The sequence below is a fragment of the Protopterus annectens genome, chromosome 17.part0, assembly GCF_019279795.1.
Source record: "Protopterus annectens isolate FY-2018-M chromosome 17.part0, PAN1.0, whole genome shotgun sequence".
NCBI classification, from domain to species: domain Eukaryota; kingdom Metazoa; phylum Chordata; order Ceratodontiformes; family Protopteridae; genus Protopterus; species Protopterus annectens.
Window position 1 is genome coordinate 607207521 of NC_056751.1, and position 18644 is coordinate 607226164.

An 18644-nucleotide genomic window follows, 5' to 3' on the forward strand; every position below is an offset into this window, starting at 1 on the left:
CCTTGTTACCCTGAAGACTTAAAACTTCTGTCAAAGTGTGGGATCCAATAGCAGCAGAAGACACGGACTAGCTAAGTAACCCAACCAATTCCATTAATTCCCCAATTAAGGTGCCCGATGTTGTGGTGGAATCAAAGTGTTCGTCAGGGATAGAAACTGGAGAAGACATAGTAGCCACAAAATGAATACTGGTAACCAGAAGTAGGAACAGAAATGCAGCCAAGGCAGAGATTCTAAAAACTGCTGAACCACACCACAACTGCCTTCAAATTTTGCCATTTCTGATCTGTACTTGGTATTTTGAAAGCAGGTGTGGTATGGTTCTGCCACACAGTAGACAAATGAGAGTTGAAGGACTCAAACCCTGCAACACATGAACTATCACTCACAGCCTTAACCCTCTGCGCCAGCTGCCAGTATGGCCTACTCATCCACCATACATGCACAGTCCCTCATCCAGATTCATCTGCATTCCCAATGTCTGTCTAGTAAGTCTTTCCTAGTGTGTGCATGGCCTCTGACATGGATGCCATGTGTGCAATCATACTGAGCATGAGGATCATCATGGCATTGTTCTTGGCCTCTACCATTCTCATGTACTGATGAAATAATAAAGGTAGGTCAGAAATGACCCCCCCCCCATGGATGTTGATGGTTAGGCCCCCATGATGCCCTTAAGAGCTAGCTTCGGCCTATTGGAGCACATCCAGGGGGGTGGCTGGTAGACCCAGAGTCGGAGGTAAGGCACAGGGTAGGGGGCCATAGGATGATAAAGAGGTTAGGAAAAAACAGCTCCCAAAAAAAAAAATAAATAAAATAATACAGACAGTACTCACCCTGAAGTCACTTTTCAGACAGGTCTAATAAGCTGTAGTTCTTCCTTGTGTCTGAGCAACAGTAAATACATAATAGCAGGGGAAAAATAGAAAAAAACACAGACTTCATTTTTTTAAAAGGCAAATAATAATTCTTTTTTGTGCACAGTTAAATTTATCATACCCTGTTTTAACGCTTCAGTGAAATATTCGCAGTATAGCCCTTGCTGCTACTCTATACTTCAGTCAAAGCCTACCAGTATAACTGGCACTTGCACCATTAACCCTCAACCCTGTACAGATGATGACTGCAAATAGATTATGAAAAAAACTTTTTTTTTTATCTCTAGAGAAATGACTGATGTGCAGTGTAAGCTGACTGTTCGCCAGTCAGTATAGCCCACAATACCACTGCATGCACCGAGTATAATATGTGTAGGTTTGCATTCTCAGGAAGAGAATGCCATTGCCCATAGTTGTAAACTTGACACTGTCTCTTCACCTGCACAGCTGAATACCTTGCATGAATTTGCTAGAGAGGTTGCCATGGTGCTGCCATTGGCTGGCCACTGTTACTGTCATCAATGGTGGGAGAAATGATAGTGGGAGCTGCACTGCTGCTACCAGTGTCTGGCTGTGGCAGTTACACACCAGATGAATATGTGATGATGTTGTGCAGGATGCAGCGGGTGGTAAATGTCCTGCATGCAGGAGCAGCATCATACCCAAAGGCCCCCCAAACTCATCCAGCCAATGGAAATGGGCTTTAAGCAGGCCAAACACTTGTTTAATCTCTATCTGTGTCTTGAACAGGGCAGTGATGAAGTAGTCCTCAACAACTCCCTGGGGGTTACACACTGATATCATTAACCAAAGTTTGAGTGGGTAGCCTCCATCATCTGTAAAACAAAAGAGGGAGGGGGCACATAAATAAAAAGGGAGAGATTATCCAATACTACCTATGCCACTCTGTAGCTAAAGGTATAACTACGGTTAGAAACAATATTAATGTTTTGCACTCAGCGAGTAGGTGAACATGAGGAATCCTACCATGTAGGAAGTGGTGGTACAGTGAGTTTGTGTGCCAAATATGGGGATAACGGGCACTGCCAGGATTCTGGACAGACAGATTAGTGATGCACCTTTATGTGTCACACACTACCTGGCAGTTCATGGAATAGTAGCCCTTCTTGTTCTAATACTGCTCACTAGAGGTATCCTGATGGGACCCTAATAGCAACTTGGGTGCAATGTATCACACCAAGCAGATCAGGATAGTGTGCCATTTAGTAGAGGGCATACATGATACTGGCTCAGTCCTGAGTGTCACTGGGAAATACATGACCGATCCACATGGACCAATAGTATGTTGAGGAGCTGCTGATAAATCCTTGAGGCAGAAGACTGTGAGATACCCATTGTCTCTCCATTTTGTCTCTGGAAGGTCCCTGTTGCAAGTATGGTGAGGGTTATACATAGCTGGTATCCACAGGTATAGGAAGGCCATGCATCCACTAGTCCCCATCTGTGGGCCGTACTCATAGAAGCTTACCAAAGCCTGTACTATGCCCTGTCCATACTAAGCCTGTCCAAGATTTCCTGAGCGTCAGAGAAAAGATGGGTTAGCCTGCCTATATCAATGTTTTCTCAGATAGTGAGTGCCATTTGGCACATCTGGTTTTAGTGTGATTATGACAAGCACCTCAGAACAGGAGACAGATAAACTGGCAGCGAATGCAAGCATTTTCCCAAACTGCAAAGTGGATGAAAAAAAGTGTGGGTTTGCTTTTTATCAGTCTTATGTGCACAGTGCAGATGAGCATGAAAAAGTGACTGAATCCATTCAAACGTGATAAAAGATCCTTATTTGCATAAGATAATCAGATATTTTTCACATTTTAATCATTTATATCACACTATTACCTAATTTGCATAAGACTTTCTCAGGCTGGTTCTTAGTTGCATTTAGTTGTAGCCTGTGCAGATGCCTACAACACCTAAAGATAACTACTGAGAATAATACCCATTTTCTTTCCTAGGAAGAAAGAAACTGATGCATTTAGCATAGAGTACAGAAACCCATACATTATTTTAGTTAGTGAGACATTGTGGGTTTAATCCTTCATTATGTCATGACGGGGAGGGGTTTAGCTTCAAGAATAAATATAGGGGGCCATCCTTATCAACAAAATAAAATGCAAAAATAACATGCTTTCTGCAATAAAAATGTATAATTTAGTGTTGTATGTTAACAAGGTTATGTCTACCTCCAGTTTGTTACTCGCACTTGGTAACTGACACACAGTTACTTTTAGTTCAGTTGTACTAGAATAAAAGAAAATAGTGTACGGGTTTGCTCATTTGTGGACTTTTGGACACTTTGTGAGATACAGATGTCATGTAAGTTCCATTGGGATGACCAAAGTGATCTGCATGATTCATGGATACAAAGACAGATTACGCCATACTACATAGACTTTTTTCTCCATAACTGCTGCGGAGCCTTCTCTAGCAAACGAAAGTATATAAAAATGAAATACTGATTCTTTGTAGGCATCAGACTATTATTGTGCCCTGAACTTGGGCATAGTTTCTTGTTTTTACTGTTAGACTTTCTTGGGGAGGGAAGGTTAAAAATAATACAAAAGAGGATTTTGTCACCTTTTGAGTATCAGTCAAGTAGAAGAAGCAGTGAGCCAACACAGGAGAAAGTAAAGTATCATTACATTGTCGAAGCACATGAACAGCGAAGCAGCATTTGTTTTAATGGTAAATAATAAACTAATTTAATCATGGAAGAGACTATTCCATTGTTACATTTGTGTCACACTAGAGATGATTCAGCACATTTGTCCAGACATGAGCTTTTTGTATTGTCATCCTTTGTTTAGCATTTATTAGAACATGACATTGCCTATAATACATTATTTCAATTTATCAGCCAGTCATAAGTCACTATAGAGTAACAAACATTACTTTGTTCCCTTAACATATACTTCCCCACAGGGGTAGACTGGACATCTGGCAGTTCTTGCAAATGCAAAATGGGCCAGTGAACTGGTGCTCTTTGAAATGTGTCTGGACTGTTTTAAAAACAGTCCGGATTGGGAAGACTGCAGGCATCAATGAAGATGCCCAAGAAGTCATTGTGGTTTTAACCCCAGAAAATAAGATGGTGAGCAGACTGTGAAGTCAGAAGCCTGTCACGCAATCTGAGTGCATGCATGACACAGCTGCTGATTAGTCCTGTTACTCTCGTGTTCTCTTCCCATGCTTTAGTTGTGAGGGAGAGAGCGAGACAGTGGAGAGATGAGTGACATGTGACCAAAGAAGAGGGTTTTTTTTCCTGACAGGGCCAACCAGATAATGTCTGCATTTTTTTCCCGGCAGGTTTAACCAGATACTTTCTGTATTTTTTTTTCCTGGCAGGGACAACCTGATACTTTCTGCAGTTTTTTTTTCCTGGCAGGGTCAGTCAGATACTTTCTGTATTTATTTATTTTTTCCTGGCAGGGTCTACCAGATAATTTTAGTATTTAATTATTTCCTGGCAGGGTCAACCCGATACTTGTTAAATCTTGGTGCAATCTCTTATGTAACATAATATTTCTGATATCCTGGGCCTGTAGGCTGGCAGAGTCAACCAGGCAGCTAGTTAAAGGTTAGTGAAAATGAGCCAGTGGTTCAGTTGGTGTCAGAGTCTAATTCTTGTCTCAGTCCACCACTGCTTTCCCCATCTGAAGCTTAGCACTAATGTTCTCTTTTCATATTTTATAAAGGACATGTTACTGCACAGAGAAGGTAGGACATAGGAAGTGACTACTAACCACAGGTTATTGTGTCTATGAAGTTTAATTTCAAAAGCACTTAAAGCAGTTTTATTATACTAATCAGCAAAACAGTTTACTCTTTAACTGCAAATATTCCTCTTACTTTAGGATTCAAGATCTGTGGATTATCAATTTACATAAAGATTTTTACTGTTTAAGCAAATAAAACCTTGAAAGCATTGCAGGAGATGCCATCATGTAAATGGCATCACCTGCAATGGCATCAAGTGCATTGGCAGCATGACATGTGATGCCATCATGTAAATGACATTATCTGCATTGACAGCATTGCATGTGATACCACCATGTAAATGGCATTACCTGCACTGACAGCATTGCATGTGATACCATCATGTAAATGGCATTACCTGTATTGACAGCATTGCATGTGATACCATCATGTAAATGGCATCACCTGCATTGGCAGCATGGCATGTGATGCCATTTACATGATGTTAACAGACATGGTTTATTAAAACTACAGCTTTAACATACCTTATAGCTTCCTTCTGTTGTATATATATATTCAACTGCTGCTGCAGCATTCTCATGGTACAGGGATTTGTACAGCACAAGGTTCATGCTGTTATCATTGTGGTTTTGGCATGAGAAGTAAAACTTCTGAACACACCAACATTGTTTGCCAGTTAAGGGACAGTTTAGCTTCAAATTACAACAGGTTAATGGATGTTACTGTCACTGTTTAACAGGGAAAGTGCAGAGGGAATTTATATCATCCTGTCCTAGGAGAAATACTTTATTTCATTACTGCCATACATAAACAATTACAGTAAAATTTGCTTGATAAAAAGATAAAAGTGTACATACCTTGTAAAAAGTCTTGGCTGGATCAGAACTACATTGCATCAGAGTACACACTGAAAAGTGTAACGTATCTTGTTTTGTTTTACCTGCAGGTATGGAATCTCTATTGCCAATGCGTCTGTAAATGCCACAGCAAAATTCCCTTATATTAGGTAAGTATAAGAAATGGCAACTTATGTTTATTTCTCCAACCCAGTACAAAACCAGTGGAGAACATTCCTTTTTTTATATGACAGCAGAGGATACACTTCTTAATAATCATGTTTATAGAAGAGGGTAGAAATCTGGGAATTTTATTTTTCTGAGCTGCTGAAGCCTGAATGAGTGATTACAAGAATAAATATCTCACTTCCTTCTTTCCACTGGAAATAAGACACATTATCCTATTTTTTCCTCAGAAAAGAGCATGCTGGAAATGGTCTGAGCTTATGAGAAATTATTATTTTTCAAGTGAAAATGCAGAAACATCACTTGCATGCGTCAGGTAAATAGGAAGGTAACCCATTTGGGGAAATCAGCAAGAACATTAAAAGTACTTTTGTTCTATTAAACAATAAAAGTCATGGATTTTCAAGATGACTGTATATTCTTATCAAAGCATATAGTTTGATTTTTGTTCAGATACTGATTTTTGCCAAGGCAGTTTATCTTGTTTGTTTCCATCTGGTATTCAAAGCATAACAAAAGCCTGGAGAATCTATCATTTAAAATGTTTGCCTAATGTGTACATAAAAGTAATTATGTCATATTTAGATTCCTGTGTTACCATATTTTTGATTGGTGCTGTAAAGACCGAATGGCCTGTCTGCAATCTAAAATGTATAAAGTGTGGTACACCTTTCTTCCACAGACATGCACACTTACATACCCAGGAAAACATGTATATGTATGTTTCTGCAGAGGTTGTGATGTGCAATGGCTCAAAATTTTCATTGCATGATTGTTCATGGTTTGAAGGTTAAGTTAATATATTCCTTTTCTTAGGTTTCTGTTGTGTGTTTATTACCACATTCCATAACAAGAATATTTTGTTCTTTTACAGTGCATGTGGTTCATATCCTCCACAAAGCTGCATTTTTTCACAAATACTGAACCTTGGAGCATTTCTCAGTAAGTAAAAAAATCTTATTTTATGTTCTCTGCAATAACTGAGCAAGATTATAGACAACTGGAAGGTAAACCAAATGATTCCCTTCTGTTTGTGACAGAGGCAACACATAAACTGCCTGTACTGAAATGATCACCTTTACTTAAAAGCACTTTTATTTACATTTTTACCAAAATTTACTTTCTGAATACTTTCTACTTAGTAGACACCACCATCTGCATTATGAATACAGAAAGAGTATATGTCAGTTCATCCTCCACGATCTGTCACTGGGACCATTGTAGCACATTAAAGTGTGTTCCTTTGTCCACCAAACAGGACTTTGCGTTACTCAGTTACAGGATACTGTAAACGATGCATCCTACTGTTTTAGGGTCAGTTAACTCCTTTTTCAGGTGAAACAGATCTCATGAAATTAGTGTATTGAGGCTCATCATTGCCTTTGCTTCCCCATTACCTGAAAAGATATCACTTGCCCTTAGCACTGTCCATGGCCTATTTAAACATGCCCTCTTAAATCGGCTACGTCAGCTACAGTACACCTGCGTATGATTCCTGTAACTCTGTAGCCCAGCAATTGGACAGCAGCACATTAAAGGTCCTCGTTAATTTATCACTAGAAACCTACTGCACACACCACTTCCACCATTATCACACAGCCATATGGCTTTCTCCAAGGAGTAGTAAAGAAGCATTTTTACAGGTGGGCAAAGCTTCTTAACCCTCCATGTGACAGGTGTACCCCCCACATACACACACTACAACTTTTGTATGCTAACTCCAAAACAGTATAAATACTATGTAATCTATCTGTTTCCTCTTCTCCATGCCCACGCAATTTCTATTCAGCAAGTAAAAACGTAGTACTGCTGGCGAATCAGACTTTCCAGTCAACAGCACTCCGTGACAAGCAGAACTTTTGATGTGAGTTCAGGTCTCTCATCAGGGATTGTGTTGCCACTAAATCTTCTCCAGATATTTTATTAAATCTTCTCTACTTCAAGCTTAGTCCATGTGACTCTTAGTACTATGTTCTGAAGTAAGGAATTATTCACAAGACAACTCCTTGCCTTGAACAGTTTATTTTTTAACTGTGTAGTGCAAACACAGAAACTCATATTTTGTGATATTGTTTGTATAGCATAGTATGAAACACCCAGTGTCATATACTTGTACTGTTAATTGTTCTGTTTATGTATTTCCCCTTATAGTCAACTGACTTGGGTTTTACTTGAAAATGTTCAACTGTGGTTAGTATATACCACCCAAGTTAACAAAAATTCTACCAGTTGGCCCTTCTATAACACTGTTCAGATGTCTTAGATGAGTGAGTCTACTGTTAGTTATTATGATGCTAATATGTACTGTATGATTACTACCAGTTATTGTTATATTTCTACATTGCTGATTTATTTTCATTAATTTGATACTGTACACATTCAAGTTTCCCTTTTTTTTCTATTCTACTGTTTATATTGTTATTTGCCTATACTTAATCTTTATGTATAATCTGTTGGAGCTTTTCTCCCCAGGGCTCCGCTGAAAAAGGGCTATTTAGCTCAGTCGGACTAACCCAGTCAACAAATGTACAGTAAATAAAATAAATAGATAAAAATAAACAAATACTAGTCTAAAATACTGACTGCATTTTCTCTTTGATATATTTTTTCTCTTATTGGTGAATTTGAAAACTGTTTACTTATTGTTACTCAGTTTTATGAAGAAAAATCTTTTATGTTGTTGTAACTGGTGCAGTGGTGCAGCTGTTAACATTGTCACCTCACAGCAAGAGGTTCTCCAGTTTGATTCTCAGCTGGGGTGCCTTCTGTGTGGAGTCTGCATCCTCCCTGCATTTGTGTGGGTTTCCTCTGGGTGGTCCGATTTCCTCCCATGTTACAAAAACATGCATCTGGAGCATTTCTCTCTGGGCATCTGCTGAAACTTGGCTCGTTCCAAGTTGAACTTTTCAGGTAAACAAATGTAAAAATAAAGTAAATAAATAATTAGTTACCTTCCCAGACTATGCAACTGCATTACTGAAATTACTGCAACTAGCACAACAAACCATGAGGGCCTGTGAGAGGTGCAGCTCGGTGAGCCAGCACAAAGATATTTACTATCGTTTTATGCAGTATTGATTTTACTGTGGGTATAATTGACAATCAGATGAAGGACAGCATATGTGATTCTGACTGAGTTCACCATTAAAGTTAGAGTACCAGTCTCATCAAAGACTAATATAAAATATCATATTTCCTTAAATTTCACATTTGGAAAGTGTATAGTTGATATAGCAATATATTTCCAAAAATGACTTGTTTTGTTGATTTCATTTTTTCACTTGAAAAAAGTAGCTCCTTTCCTAGGACCCCACTTACCACTAAAAATGCACACTTATAAACTGTTACAGCCATTACAGAATTATGTTTTCTAACTGAATCTCAATGGATGTCAAGTCATTTTGATTGCTTTTACTATTTGATTAAAGGTACTTTTTCTTATCATCTTCTTCTTCTTCTTCTTCTTCTTCTTTCAGCTGCTCCTGTTAGGGGTTGCCACAGCGGATCACCTGTTTCCATTTCTTCCTGTCCTCTGCATCTTGGTCTGTCACACCAACCACCTGCATGTCCTCTCTCACCACATCCATAAACCTTATCTTAGGCCTTCCTCTTTTCCTGTTACCTGGTAGCTTCATCCTTAGCATCCTTTTCCCAATATACTCTGCATCCCTCTTCTGCACATGTCCAAACCAACGTAATCTTGCCTCTCTGGCTTTGTCTCCAAACCTTCCAACCTGGGCCGACCCTCTAATATACTTATTCCTAATCCTGCCCATCCTCGTCACACCCAGTGCAAATCTTAACATCTTCATCTCTGCCACATCAAGCTCTGACTCCTGCCTTTTTGTCAATGCCACTGTCTCCAACCTATATAACATAGCTGGTCTCACTACCCTCTTGTATGCCTTCCCTTTCACTCTTACTGGTACTCGTCTGTTATAAATCACTCCTGACACTCTTCTCCACCCACTCCATCCTGCCTGTACTCTCTTCTTCACCTCTCTTCCACACTCACCATTACTCTGAACTGTTGATCCCAAGTACTTAAACTCATCTACCTTCACCACCTCTACTCCCTGCATCCTCACCATTCCTCTACCCTCCCTCTCATTCACACACATATATTCTGTCTTAGTCATGCTGACCTTCATTCCTCTTCTCTCTAGAGCATATCTCCACCTCTCCAGGGTCTCCTCCACCTGTTCCCTACTTTCACTACAGATAACAATGTCATCTGCAAACATCATAGTCCACGGGGACATTTGTCTGATCTCGTCTGTCAACCTGTCCATCACCATTGCAAATAAGAAAGGGCTCAGAGCTGATCCTTGATGTAATCCCACCTCCACCTTAACCGCAGCCATCACTCCCACTGCAGACCTCACTGCTGTCACACTACCCTCGTACATATCCTGTACTCTCTTACATACTTCTCTGACACTCCCGACTTCCTCATACAATACCACAACTCCTCTTTAGGCACCCTGTCATATGCTTTCTCTAAATCTACAAAGACACAATGCAACTCCTTCTGACCATCTCTGTACTTCTCCATCAACACTTTCAGAGCAAACATCGCATCTGTAGTGCTCTTTCCTGGCATGAAACCATACTGCTGATCACTAATCATCACCTTCCTTCTTATCCTAGCTTCCACTACTCTTTCCCATAACTTCATGCTGTGACTGATCAGTTTAATCCCTCTGTAGTTACTACAGCTCTGCACATTACCCTTAGTCTTAAAAATCGGTACCAGAACACTTTTTCTCCATTCCTCAGGCATCCTCTCACTTTCCAAGATTTCATTAAACAATCTAGTTAAAAACTCCACTGCCATTTCAGCTAAACACGTCCATGCTTCCACAGGTATGTCATCTGGACCAACAGCCTTTCCATTCTTCATCCTCTTCATAGCTATCCTTACTTCCCCCTTGCTAATCCACTGCACTTCATGATTCACTATCCCTTCATTATCCAACCTTCTCTCCCTCTCATTCTCTTCATTCATCAACCCCTCAAAGTACTCTTTCCATCTGCTCAACACACTCTCATCGCTTGTGAGTATGTTTCCCTCATTATCCTTTATCACCCTTACCTGCTGCACATCTTTACTAGCTCAGTCCCTCTGTCTAGCCAATCGGTACAGGTTCTTTTCTCTCTCTTTAGTGTCCAGCCTTTTATACAACTCTTAATACGCCTTATCCTTAGCCTTTGCCACCTCTCTCTTTGCCATGCACCTCATTTCCTTATACTCTTGTCTACTTTCTTCATCTCTTTGACAATCCCACTTCTTCTTCACCAACCTCTTTCTCTGTATACTCTCCTGTACTTCTTCATTCCACCACCAGGTCACCTTGTCCTCCTTCCTCTTTCCAGATGTCACACCAAGCACCTTTCTAGCCATCTCTCTTACTAGCTCTGCTGTAGTTAGCCAGCTAGTCGGTAACTCTTCACTACCACCCATTGTCTGTCTTAACTCTTCCCTGAACATCACCTCACAATTACCCTTTTTCAATTTCCACCATTTGATCCTTGGTGTTGCCCTCACACTCATCCTCCTCTTCTTAATCACCAATGTCATCATACAAACCACCATCCTGTGCTGCCTAACTACACTTTCCCCTGCCACCACTTTCCAGTCTCCAATCTCCTTCAGACTGGCCCTTCTACATAAGATATAATCCACCTGTGTGCATCTTCCTCCACTCTTGTATGTCACCCTGTGCTCCTCCCTCTTGTTAAAATACATATTCATCACAGCCATGTCCATCCTTTTCACAAAATCCACTACCATCTGACCTTTTGCATTCCTTTGCTTAACACCATACCTACCCATCACTTCCTCATCCCCTCTGTTCCCTTCACCAACATGCCCATTGAAATCTGCTCCAATCACCAGTCTCTCACCCTTGGGTACAGTCATCACCACTTCATCCAACTCACTCCAAAATTTTTCTTTCTCATCTATCGCACACCCAACTTGTGGAGCATATGCACTAACAACATTCATCATTGCACCATCAATTTCCAGCTTCATAAACATCACTCTGTCTGACACTCTTTTCACCTCCAAAACACTCTTAGCATACTGTTCCTTCAGGATAATGCCTATGCCATTTCTCCTCCCATCCACACCATGATAAAACAATCTGAAACCACCTCCGATACACCCAGCCTTGCTCCCCTTCCATCTGGTCTCTTGCACACACAATATACCAACCTTCCTTTGGTCCATCATATCAGCTAACTCTCTCCCTATACCAGTCATACTGCCAACATTCAAAGTTCCGACCCTCACTATCACAGTCCTAGCCTTTACCTGCCTTCAGGCATGCTTTCCCCATCTTCTCCTCCTTCGGCCAACAGTAGCCCAGTTTCCGCCAGCACCCTGTTGGCCAACAGTACTGGTGGCGGTCGTTGTTAACCTGGGCCTCGACCGATCCAGTATGTATTTCTGTACTGTTGTCTGCATGTATGATTTGGCAAAATTTTACGCAGGATGACCTTCCTGATGCAACCCTCCCCATTTATCCGGGCTTGGGACCGGCAGAAAGAAATGCACTGGCTTGTGCAACTTTTTCTTATCATAATGTTTATTTTATATGCAACAGAAAATGTCAGTGAACCATTCATGGTGCAGGGATTTTACAGGTCATGATATAACAGTAGAACAGTCACAGAGTTGAGAGTGGATCACTTATTTGGGCTGTCAGCCTTTGGCATCTGTGAGATATTTCATGTAATGAAAGCTCACGTAGGTTGATAGATTCAAGGATATTTACTAGGCTATTGATCTGTGAGGGTCTTTTAGCATCTTAGCCATGCATTCTCATTGAGTTTCTAGCCTTAGCAGTTTAGTACTAAGACCCCCCATATTTTGATGAAGTCAGGTGTGAGAATCTTTCAGTACTGTGTGAGAACCCTTTGCATAGTAAGTATGAATAATCATAACCCTGGATTAGATAGTTACATGCTTCCCTGTTGATAAGGAACAAGGGTGCCAAATCAGGGGCAAACTTACGGATTTCCATCCAAGCATTCAGGTTGCTCTTGAGTAAAGTAAGAGACAAACTTGACTTCAGAAGGAGAAGAAGGCTTTTCAAGATAAGTGGTATTCTCTGTGAGTCATATCTATTCCTCCAGCAAGTTCTATACAAGATGCAGTACAGACTGAGGTCTCTAGAGTGGGTTGTTCTGCTCTTGTTGGACTTACAGATGTGTAGAAAGTCTGCAAGGATGGGGTCAGTAGAGGTTCTGTATGTCAGGCAGATATCCTTCCTTAGAAACATGAAGGCACTCAGGAGAAGGACAGGGCTTTGTGGTGGTCAGAGTAGCTTTTGTGATTTAGTCCCCTGACTTTCTTAGTGAGAAAACATTGTGGTCACTCAAGTTGGATCAGGTGCTTGGATAGATACATACCGAATAGGGTATTATATTCATTGATTGGCCTATATTTGGATGCCATATCGTTGCTAATAAATTATGCTGTAGAGAAGTACTTCCTTTTACTAGCTGAAGTATAGTGGTTGAATGACATCTCATTGTTAATGTATGTTCTCAGGTCCCTCACTTCTGGGTCAGTTTTCAGGGGAATGTTGTTGATGTGATAGTTGGGACATCTCCCTTGCTGAAGGATACAGTTATGCACATTTACTTGTTTGTGACAGATGATCTTGGTGTCTTCTGGAGAGTGGGTCTATATTACAACATTGAAGTTTCAAAACATCGAATGTTCTAATATCGAACCCTATTCAGCAAAAGCTGAAAACATCGAACATACAGAACAGCAAATTTTTTCCTAGGGAAAAAATTTGCTGCTCCAAAAACACATACACACAACACAAGCACACCAAACAAACAGCAATCCACAAACATACACCTAAAATCTTACACCTATCCCTACACTAAACTATACACACACCACTAACTATCCACTTACCTTAACCCAAACGCTAACCCTAAAGTCCATCACTATCGCACACTCACCTCACCCGCTCCCTAACCCTAACTCACCTACCCCGCCCTAACCTTCACGTCCACACAATTGCACACATACTTAACCCGCGCCCTAACCCTAACTCACCTAACCCGCCCTAACCCTCACATCCACACAATTGCACACATACCTAACCCGCGCCCTAACCATAGCCAGCCTTAGGCATAGGCCAACTAGGCGGTCACCTAGGGCACTGCTCTAGCAGGGGTGCTTTGCCAGTATTTATTAAATGTAGGTAGACCAGGATGGGGGCACTGGGCGGTGTGATGGGGGGGCACCATGGAGCCCTTTTGCCCAGGGCACCAGTTGACCTAAGGCCGCTCCTGGCCCTAACCCTAACTCACCTAACCCGCCCTAACCCTTATGTCCACACAATCGCACACATACCTAACCTACACCCTAACCCTAACTAACCTAACCCGCACTCAATTACACACTTACCTGAACCCAACCTGTAACTTTCCACCACAGCGCTGAAAATACCGAAGCAACAGAAATGGACAACCAAATTCTTTCCCTAGGAAAAAAAATTCAGTTTTCTGTTGCTTCGATATTTTCAACTTTCGCTGAATAGGGTTCGATATTAGAACATTCAAAGTTTTGAAACTTCTATGTTCTAATATAGACCCCTGGAGAGTTTATGGTAGCACCAAGCTTACAGTTGTCAGAAAACTTTTACAGCCAAAAGCCCTCAAAATTGCCTTGACTTCTGAGAAGTGAATGTCAAAAAGGAGTGGCTCGTGGACTGAGCCCTGGCGTACTCCAAGTGACAAGTCTATTGGTAGAGGTAGAGCCATCCCTAATTTCTTAGGTTCTATTTGTGGTCAGTTTGCTGTCCAATGGCTACTTATCCTCATCTAATGGAGTTTATTAATTATGCCTGAATGGGGGATGGTGTCATCCATTGCTTTGGTGACATTGACGAAGTCAGTGAGGTTGAGTAGGCAGGATCTGCATTTCACAAAACCAAACTGGCTGAGTTCACTGTTTTATAGGTTGCTTATGCCTTTGCTTATTAACCCCATAATGATCACTATCAATGTTACTATAGATGATTAAGGTGATACATTAGTTGTCAGCAACACTCAGTCTTATATTATTTCAGGTCCATTAGCTCAAAATGGAAATGTTTTAAGGATTTTCCTGAATGTAGATTAAGAGCTTGTTTACTACCAACTGTTTGCACTGCTAATGGGGGGTGTATATAGATTTTAATAGTATCATTATTTTCCTGAATATTACTATCATGATATATTGAAATCCTGCAATCTTAACAAAGTGTCATTACTTTATATACTTTTTAACATAATATCATTGAATAGTTACATTATTACTGTTTTAAATGTTTGTTTTTGTCACTGAAACATTTTATAATTACAATAACAAAAACATATATTTGAAAAAAATAATGATCCTTTCAGTAGCCTTACAGATAAGAATGGTCAGGCTAATAGATCTGTAGTTGCCTGGATCAGCTGACACCCTGTCTTTGTGAAGGGGGATGATTGCTGCTGTCCTCCATTTATTTGGTACAAACCCTGCTTGGCAGGTAATACTGAAAAGCCCCTGCTGGTGGGGGGAGTTGATTGGTCATGCTTCAGGCTGACCAATAGGCATCCTGATATGGTATCTGGCTCCCAGAGATGCAGTGCTCTAGAGCTTGGATATTGCATTTAGGATTTGCTGTTGGGAGATGTGAGGGACAGATGTGGATAAAAGGTGTGGGCAAGTAGAGGGAGTGGAGGGGTGAAGTTAGAGTTAAACATATCCTGTAGTAAACTGGCTATATCTTCAGGCTTAGAGTGCTTGATATCATTTACTATTAGCTCACTGCAATTTTGAACATTATTGTTCAGGTTTCTGACATAGTCAAAGGCTTGTCATTGTTTTTTGCTTAGATTGATAAATTTACCTTGTCATCTAGCTGTTAGGCCTTAACAAAGCATTTTTGATGTTTGCAGAACTAGATTTATTTATACATGCAATGTGTTTTTTTTTCCCTTTTATTGTAGAGCCTTTTTATATTAGGGGTCCTCCATAAAGGTTTATTTTTAACCTTGGCATTGTATTTATTTTGGTGGAAGACAGATGCTTCTACGCAGTTATTCACATGCTCATAGAATTTGGTGGTGAAAGATTCTACATTTGTAGCAGGGTCTTCAGGGTGGAAGGAAAAGTTGAATTTTGCCACTCAGAATTAATAGATTTGCTTTGTATAATTTCTGAATAATGAGTTATTGGGGGATGCTTCCTGCTTCAGTGTTATGGTAACTATGACTGATTTGTGGTCTGATTTGACTCGGGAGGGTATTACAACTGAAGTGGAACAGAGCTGTTCTGTTTTAGTAAGAACCAAGTGCAAGATGTTGTCACCCCTCATTGGGGTACATCCTAGCTTGTCCAGTGAATTTGTATTTGTGAAGTCTAGAAATCAGTTGGCATACAATTTTAGGGATCTATAAGTTTCCCAGTTAATAAAAGGTTAATTGAAGTCCCCTAAGAGAATGGTGTTGGTTGAATGCTTAGTGTTTCCATATTAGATAGGTAGGAGTCATGAGCCAACAGGGTCATGTAAAATACCCTGTAGTTAGCTACAATGTGATATGGGATTTTGTTAATGGTACATTGGACATGGAGAGGTTCTAAGTCATTAACCTGCTTAATGAGTCTAGAGCTGTAGTTTTGTTCTACAAATGTGGACACTGTCACCTTTACTCCCTTCACCTAGTGCAATGTTCTGAACCTGTGGTAGCTATTGAAACCTTGCACTGTCACCTTTACTCCCTTCACTTAGTGCATTGTTCTGAACCTGTGGTAGCTATTGAAACCTTGCACTGTCACCTTTACTCCCTTCACCTAGTGCATTGTTCTGAACCTGTGGTAGCTATTGAAACCTTGCACTGTCACCTTTACTCCCTTCACCTAGTGCATTGTTCTGAACCTGTGGTAGCTATTGAAACCTTGCACTGTCACCTTTGCTCCCTTCACCTAGTGCATTGTTCTGAACCTATGGTAGCTATTGAAACCTTGCACTGTCACCTTTACTCCCTTCACCTAGTGCATTGTTCTGAACCTGTGGTAGCTATTGAAACCTTGCACTGTCACCTTTACTCCCTTCACCTAATGCATTGTTCTGAACCTGTGGTAGCTATTGAAACCTTGCACTGTCACCTTTACTCCCTTCACCTAGTGCATTGTTCTGAACCTGTGGTAGCTATTGAAACCTTGCACTGTCACCTTTACTCCCTTCACCTAGTGCATTGTTCTGAACCTGTGGTAGCTATTGAAACCTTGCAGTGATGGGGTGCTCTCAGTATTCTTGAACCAAGTCTCTGTGATTATGCATATATTGATGCAATCTAGGGTAAGGAGTGCCTAGAGGGAGTGTAGTTTTCTGCTTAAGCTCCTAGCATTAAGCAGTAATACCTTCATATTTTCCGAATTTTGTTTTGCTATGTTGGAAGCTTTTGTAGACTTGATAAGGTTTTTGCCAATATAAGAAAGCATTTTGGGGGATAGGTGCAGGCCATCCCTGGAAAAGGAATTAGGACTGCTTACTATGTTCTCCCAGGCAGATATACATATTACACCCCCTTTGAATGATACCAGGAGCTAAGCTAATTGTTCATCAGTTATTGTGGCATCATTGTAGGTGAAGGTAAAATGCTGCTGAAGGCGAGGTTCTTACCTGCCTCAGTCACATATTCTGAGAGATCCATCATGTCTCACTTCATTTAGTCCAGGGAGCTATGTCTCAAGTCATTTACACCCACGTGTACTGAGATTGTGTCATGTGTACTTGTGGTACAAGAACTTGAGTGCATGTATGCATACATGATGTGGAAAATCCTGCCACCTGACAGGCAACTAGCCATGAACCTGTCATTACTTAGCTTGGTGGGAAGTGCCTCAGTTTGTCTCATGATGGAGTCACCTATGACTAGGATGCTGGGCTTCTGATATGAGTCACTGAGAGCCTTAGATCCATGTTTCATAGTAGATGTCTGAGTTGAGTGTTTGTGAGGTTACAGAGGGTGTGTATCTCTTAGGATGCATTTAGGAGGCCCTTGAGGTTTAGGTAGTTACTGTTAAAAGCCTCAGCATACATAGATCTATTTGTTTGGTCTTATTGTGTTTGTTGAGTATAGTGTGGTATTGTGCATTACTGACAGCCTGTTTGCTATTTATAATTATTTTATGTAAGAGCTTTGCTTCCATTAACATTTATGTAACTACATCCCTCACACACTGCGTCATTTTTTTAAGTAGTAGGTGGTTGTCAGTAAACATGGGACAATTACTTAAATTGCCTCAGGATGCCCATTTCAACCAAAATGGGTATGGAGACAGCTGAAAATTCAAATCCATGGTTCCACATGCTTACTAATTTGTGCTGAAGTGGGAAGTAGCACAAATGAGGTCTGGAGTTGATAACTGCATGTGCTACCTGTCTGGTAGCAGAGATAGTGCTGGGTAACTGGAGGTGCTATCTGTCTGGTAGTGGAGATAGTGGTGTCTCAGCAGAGATGCACACAGCTAGGAATAACTGATCCTTTGCTTCTCCTCTCACCAGAAGCAAAGAGTCATACCAATCCCAAGCTGCTTCCTGAGAATTAGTATTAAGCCAGGTGCTGTAGTCTTCTATAGGTAGATACCCTGGATGGAACCTACAACAGATGGATACAACAGAAAGTCAAACTTCTCAAAGGCCCTGAAGAGGTTCTCAACAAAACTGCAAACAGACCACTCAGTCTCATACACACTGACCAATCAGAGACCATTGGAAACTCTATGCCCTTCTACTCCTTCTCTCATGAGAAGCAAAGCAGTAGCACTCATCGCAAGCTAGGTCCTAAGAAACAATTTTCCAGGGATTAATAATCATTAGGAAGGTCAGGAAGTAATCCCTTATCTTCGCCTCCTCTCACCAGGAGCAAAATAAAAGCAGTAACCCCAGGCCAGTTGCTGAGAAGCAGTTTCCAGGCTCTCCAGTGATTGGCATTATAGTTC

The 18644-nt window shown here is 40.8% G+C and overlaps 1 protein-coding gene across 2 annotated transcripts in view; it reads left to right on the forward strand.

Moving 5' to 3' along the window:
- TMEM150B (transmembrane protein 150B) overlaps positions 1-18644 on the forward strand; it is a 489913-nt gene that overhangs the window by 383831 nt on the left and 87438 nt on the right. For both annotated transcript variants that reach the window (XM_044059685.1, XM_044059686.1), the window contains exons 3-4: positions 5563-5622; positions 6513-6580. In XM_044059685.1, the coding sequence (XP_043915620.1) occupies positions 5563-5622; positions 6513-6580 (128 nt within the window). The remainder of the gene's footprint in view (positions 1-5562; positions 5623-6512; positions 6581-18644) is intronic.